This window comes from Amblyomma mixtum, chromosome 1, assembly GCF_055824585.1.
Source record: "Amblyomma mixtum isolate Tamu chromosome 1, ASM5582458v1, whole genome shotgun sequence".
Lineage (NCBI taxonomy): Eukaryota > Metazoa > Arthropoda > Arachnida > Ixodida > Ixodidae > Amblyomma > Amblyomma mixtum.
In genome coordinates this window covers 83762791-83769624 of record NC_143012.1, presented here as the reverse complement: position 1 = coordinate 83769624, position 6834 = coordinate 83762791, and the positions used below count along the sequence as shown (strand labels likewise).

The window sequence follows — 6834 nt, the reverse complement described above, 5'->3', positions numbered from 1 at the left end:
ATGAAATCGACATCCACGAAAGCCTGCGATCATAAGCACGTGGTTGGTTTCCACAGCCACTTTGAGGACGACAAGAACGTGTACCTCATCTTGGAGCTGTGCACATTGCAGGTGCGTCAACGTTCCTGCTCTCGGTGCTTCCAATTTGCCCTGAATTTCTTTGCGTTCATTCTAAGATGCTGCTAAGGTTATCAAGGTTCGTTTTTACTTCGTTTAATGGTGCTTAACGTCAAAAAGCAACTCAGGCTAGGAGGGACGCTATAGTGGAGTGCTCCTGAATAATTTCGATTCTCTATCGTTTCCTGACTGCAAAATGCTAACCATACAATGCAGTCACTGAAGGAATGCTTGAGAATTTGTTTTTGAGGAACAGAGATGGCGCAGTAATCGTCTCACATCCCCGCGGACACCTGAACGGCGCCTTTAGCGAAGTGATGCAGGAGGGAGTAACCGTACCGTCTAGTTGGTGTGCATGAAACATAATGAAACCAGAGACAAAGAAGTTCGGCAGACACTAAACTATTATGACGTGTATAAATGCGAAAGCATTGCTGTGCCTGGGTGCTTAATCCTGTCCTTTACCAATTGCGGGACTAGGGATTCCGGAACGTTTTTGGGAGGGGGGGGGGGGCAAGTATTGTCTTTCCTTCATCATCATCATGAGCCGGACTAGATCCACTTTCATCAGAAGTGCTTCCCGCTGCCAGCCAAAATACAAATACGAAGGGGCATTAGAAACACATCAGTAATCAAAGTGGTGACAAAAAATGTGACGCAATATACCTTGTGCAACCTCGCTTCCATGGCCTAAACGTTTCGTCCCAGGAACGAAGAAGTTGTTCTTCTGCTGAGACCCAGATATCTTCCAAGGCAAGTAGTAGTAGTATAAAACTTTATTCCGCAAGATGGGACGGGGTTTAGGGGTTGGAGTCTTGAACTGCATGTGGTGTCCCTAGGTACTTGATCCCATTGGTTCTTGCTGCCTCCTCGGCCCGCTCAACCAGCGCAAGCTCACCTTGCGGGTCGGAGCTGGACAGAAGCTCTTCCCACTGCTCGACTGACGGGTTTGTAACTTTGGGCTCTATCGGGCTCGCCCGACAGCCCCATGTGGAGTGGTAGAGGGTGGCTATCTCTCCGCACCACATGCATTGAGGAATGTATTGCGTAGGCCAAATCTTACTGTATATAGCGACTTGGGTATGAGTTTGTTTGTAGCGGCATTGTAAATCTGCAGTTATTAAAAAATACACTCAAGGGATGAGAGACGTGCAAGTAGACCGAGTTACGTTTCGCCACCGCCGTGCGAGATCAACGCGGCTGCAATGGACGAAAGAGTACCATTCCGAGCAACGGACAATTCCCTTGGCCGACTGCCGCCCAGAGCCGTCTCGGGAATCGTGTCCACACAGATCCACTTGCTACGTGTCGTCTTATGCGTGCGTGTGTGCAAACGCTTGTGAGAGCACGGCGCTCGGGGAAAGAGTGTTCGACCCGGGGCCGGATGGATCCGGATTTCGGCGCCGCCGGGTCTGAGTCAGCGACGCTTGCCATGAACATGACCGCTGGTTCGGCACGTGCGCGTCTTCGGAACCTTCCTCCTCTCCCTCTGAAGGATGCTCCCGCCGCTAGGTCTCCGTCGTGACACCTGCTGTGTGGGCGTGTCAGATTTCTCTCTGGGGCCAGCTTCTCTTGCCGTTCGTACGAGATGCAGTATTAAATCTTGTTCTTGTTAGACGATGCCGTCGTCTTTTGCCGGAACCTGCCGATGCTCTCCGCGGCACACCGAACCGCCAGGTCAACGCTACCCTTGGGGATAGCGTGCGACAGCGGTGCAAATATAACTGTTATATTTGCATCGTAGTGCAAATATATCTTCGTACAAAGCGAAAATAAACAGTGCAGCAAATGAGCCGTCGTTTTTTCTTACTTTTCGCCTCTTACACAACTGGCAGTACTGCACTTATCGATTTCTTGAATTCCTGATACCAGGATATTTAGGGTTGTCTATCATCCAAACCGCTCGCATATAATTATGTTATGCCAGTATCTATTTGGGCCTTTAGTTGTCATGGCATTTTTTGCTAGAACGGCCACATTGTGTCCTGGAATCATGACATGGGACGCATCCAAAGACTGCAAACTGCCTTCATTGTTACTAAAACTGTCATTTAATACTGTGGCACACAATTGTGGACAGTGAATTCTGTACCTCGAAAAACAATTACTTCAATCAAGCTTTCTTCAGACTGTGTTTTAAAAAAGTGTGCTAAAGTGGACATGTCCCAGTCTAGAACGTGAAGGAATCCCTATGTTCTCTGCCATGTTCTTAAGCGTATCGCACCTTCAAGGGTCGTCCGCAGGCTTCATTCGAGCATTTATTTCGCAGTCTCTGGAGGATATCCTCCAGCACCGCAGGACCCTCACTAAGGCGGAGGTGCGGTACTTGATGCGCCTGCTGCTCCTCGCCTGCCAGTACCTGGTGCAGGAGAAGGTCATCCACCGAGACCTGAAGGTCGGAAACCTGCTCCTCACCAAGGGCTGGCAACTCAAGGTGGCCGACTTTGGTTTCGCTACCCGCCTCCACTTCAAGGGGCAACTCAAGATGTCCATTTGAGGCACCGCCAAATACATGGCCCCCGAGATGTTGGCACGGAAGGGCTACAGCCACAAAGCGGACATCTGGGCCGTCGGGTGCATCTTGTGAGTCTCACTCGATAGCGCAGAAATGTCTGCAGCTGTTTTAATGCTTCCAACGAAAGCTCGCAGTGCATATATCGTACAGGTAATAACCCGTCCGTAAATGTATTAAGGTCATAGGCTACCTTCCCATTTGTGAATATAAAAACTGACAAATTCTTGCCTATCTTTGCCTATATTGACAGTAACGTGGGAAGAACTCATGGCCGAGGCATTTACTTATATTTTTATCTGGCGAAGCAAGTCGGGCCTGAGTGGACGGCGGTGATGTGTTCTGATCAAACTCCGTAGCTTTGCCTGTAGTCGGGTTACGTCGAGTAAAATAGATGTGAATTTCGCGAATGAACTAGGCGCTATTATGAAGGGCTAATTTAATTACAGCAAATTTCCGGCGCCTTAATTTTTCGTATTTCATCTTGTCTCCGTATCCCGCAGAGTTTAATTGTGCTTGTTTATTCCACTATATTGACAGGTGTGCTTTTATCGGGATAAAACACTTGCGCATATCTGTGACAGACATCATTACCCCTATTTTTATGACTTTCGAACCTTCTTAATGGTTTAATTTTTGGTTACGAGAAAAGCTGGGAATCAGTAAACGGGGCGCTCATTATCGTAATTGTGGGAAACAGCTGAGACTGGACGAGATGCAAAGAATGAAGCAGACGTCACAAGCGTTTCTTCCTTCGTTCCTGTCTCATCGAGTCCAGGCTGTTCGTCATCATTATGAAATTACGCCACTATCCCAAACTCCTCTTTGGAACCCTGATTACCACCAACTTAATTGGCGGGCAGTCGTCTGCAAACTCCTTCGGCTGACAGGCCTCTGGATGACGTGGGGATTCGCAGACGCCGGCTCAGACAGGAAGCGACGTTCAAGTGTCGAGAAAATGAGTTTGAAAAGTTTCTCCCGTGATTCCTAGGTAACCAACCGGGTATTCGTATCTTCCAGCATGGAACTTACGAATGCCGCAGAGAAAATGTTGTCCATAAAATTCGCTATAAGGGAATGATCTCATGTTAAAACAATGAGATCATCCACTTCACGTTCAAATCCGGGCACTTAGGTGCACGAGCGTCGTTTGCCCGCTCTTAGGTTACCGTTTCAAGGCGATTGGTTGGTAGGGGTCTCCTGTAGCATTGCTGTGCCCGCACTCCTTCGAGCTGTGTCGTGCTGAGATGATAGACGGTGCGGACACTGACAGGCCGCAAACTGCTCTCCGCAGGTACAAGCTGCTAGTGGGGTGTCCCCCCTTCAGTTCGCCGTCCAAGGCGATGATTTACTTCAGTATCAAGAGGAACGAATACAGGATCCCCGCGACTGTGTCCCCCGAAGGGAGCGCCCTCATCCGGTGGATTCTCCAACCGGAACCCGCAAGGCGGCTCAGCATCGAGGCCATCATGCACCACGAATTCATGACAAGAGGCAGGCCTCATCTTGCATCTCTATGTGGTGTGTGTCTGTGTGGTGTGCTGCTTCCATCATGCTTTCTTTCTTTTTTCAACGCTAGAGCGTTCTATCTGACGTTCGGCGAAAACGCCGCGCTCGTTGTCACTAATTTAGGATTGTTCGGCAGAGGTCGTGACGTCACACCACAGTCAACCAATGGGAGAGAGGCATCAAGTCGGACACGGAGAACAGAGGGGTAGGCGGGATGCCAGACGCGAAGAAGTCAGAGCATGCGGACAGTTTCCCCTGCTCTTTTTTTTTGGTTCGCGAGTCAAGTCTTGTGACAGAGTGCATGATGTGGCTCTCGGGTAGGGGTGCAGAGATAGAGCGCTCCTCAAAAAAAAAAAAAAAGAAGAAAGGCGGAGGTTCGCTTTGGACGGGTGCGTACCGTAAATATGTTTGTGGAGTTTCGGTTGAGGGCTGCGTCAGGGGTAGGAAATTTGCCGTATATACCAATACCCGATCATTCTTTACTCTCGTGCAAAGCAATTCGAAAGATCACGGAATTATGTGACGGATAGCGCTAGTTCGTGTCAAAACGAAAAATTGTGTCTTCCGATACAGATCGTTTCCAGAATGACAAATTTTTCTTCGTGCAGAAGCACTAATCCGACAGGTATCAACTCCCAAGGAAAATCGTCCGTTGTCTGTTGCCTTGTCTGTTCACAGTGGCGGTCCTAAGGGGAGGGGGGGCGTCGCCCCCCCCCCCCCCCCCCCCAAAAGCCTTTGCATATTTTCCCGGACGTGCGTTTTCGGGCTCTCGTACGGCGAGATGTAATTTTTGACGTAGAACTGAAAAGCTTTTTCGTCTGTGATGCGTCTAGTGATCCCCTACTTTGTACGTTCACCTTGTTAGGGGCTGTCTTATTTCACACAATTCCACATTCTACACGTTGGTAGTTATTCGAGCATAATTCCTAGTGATTGTCGAGGTATCGTGGTCCTGCCGTTCCCCCACCGTTGTTTTGCCATGCCGCCGGCGTGGCGACGACGGCGGTGCCATTCACCTGCGGTTGCGGTGGCAAGCAACCTCGTCAGGGCGGCAAAGAGCCACCCATTCATGTCTTTATCCCACCATGGGACACAGCGACGCCAGCGAGAGGATCATCCCTATTTGGCTTGACAAGGAGCGCCGACCAGCTGCCTTGAAGGAGGGTACTGGGGGCGGAACAAAGCCACTCCCAGAACTGAGTAATGACGGCCGCTTATCCCACTGGGGAAATGTCCGGGCAGTTACTTTGACCTTCGCAGACATGCCGTGGCGGGATATCTCAGCCGTCGGCTTGTTTCCCCTGGTATCGACAATGAATATTGCGCGCGTAAACGTTAACATTCAAAGATTGAGTAATGGTATAACGTCCAAAGCGTTCGCCCTTTACTTTTCAACAACAAAGCGCACAAATTTTTTTGTGCAAATAAAGTAAATAAGAAATCGTTATTACTATTTTTTTCTTTTTTTGATATACGGAAATCTGTCCCCCCCCCCCCCCCCTCTTAAAACCACGCTCTGGGACCGCCACTGTCTGTTCACTGCAGGCCTTGCGCGAGCGCTCCGTACCGCGGCACTGCCCGCACTTCGTTGTCTTCTACGTAGCACAAATTCGTGCTTTCGCTAAAATTCGAGTGCAGCAAACATTCTTTAGTTATTGCTTTCGCCAGAAGTATTCTAATCTCCTCGCCTATAGTTTAAGGCATTGATCCACGTCCGCAGCCCCCTGAATGCTCTTCGCCCTCTCCTTCCAGGCCTGCTTCCTGCCCACCTGCCTGCATCCCGTGTCACAACGGAGCCTCGCACGGACGCCGTCGGCAACGCCTTGGACACAGCCGAAAGGAAACCCGTCTCGGAGGAGGACGAAATCCATGGAGGGTTGGACTGTGTCTCCGATTGAAAAGGTCTACATGGGAACGGCTGCACTTATTTAATGCTTCAGCAGCTCCAGTTCTTTTGTTTTTCTGCAGCTGTTACTAGTATTGTAACCATTGTTTTATGTGCACAATACAAGTTTTAGGAAGCTCTTTTTACCATTCAAGCTTTAAGGCATCCTGTTTCTTGTTGACATGTAATCCATTGGAGTACATGTACAGATACTATTTTTGATAATGCTTCTGTCGTTACTGGCAAGCCTGTTATTGGACTCCAAAGGTGGATTGCGGTGAATCATGATGTGTGCATGCTACGGCTGTAATGCGATTTTAATTTTTATGCGTCGAACTTTTTAATAAATATTTGTACTTGGTGTGCTGTATCCATGCACTTTACGAAAAAGGCTCGTTATCCTCTTTTCGACCACACCAACTGCGGAACTGCGATTCGAAGCTATGCAACCCCACGTGGCCACTTTGTGGAAGTTGCCAGATGGTGGCGCCACCTACGAACGAGAGAGCCAGCTATCGGTGGTGCCCTATAACTTTTTGTTTAATGTGTTGTTACTAATTTTTAATCCTGTAGGCAGATTTGCGAGGTCTTATAGCAGGGGGGACAAACACAATTTGTACACTCAGTCCGAAGCTACAACCAGGCAAGCAGCATAAAACGCAATCACACGGCGGCAAGAACAGACACATGATCAGATCAGAGTTACAAATGAATTGTTAGACCATGTTGAATAGGGGTAAACATTTGTTTATTTATTCAAAATACCTTACAGGATCCTGAAGGGCATCGATTGAGGGGGGCAAAAGGACGA

At 48.9% G+C, this 6834-nt stretch overlaps 1 protein-coding gene across 1 annotated transcript; it reads left to right on the top strand.

The window, feature by feature from the left end:
- Nucleotides 1-2614, top strand: LOC149367018 (serine/threonine-protein kinase PLK1-like). The gene is made up of 2 exons (XM_089572581.1): nt 1-111; nt 2387-2614. The coding sequence occupies exons 1-2, from the start codon at nt 1-3 to the stop codon at nt 2612-2614; spliced, it is 339 nt and encodes a 112-aa protein (XP_089428707.1).
- The last annotated feature ends 4220 nt before the right edge of the window (nt 2615-6834 follow it).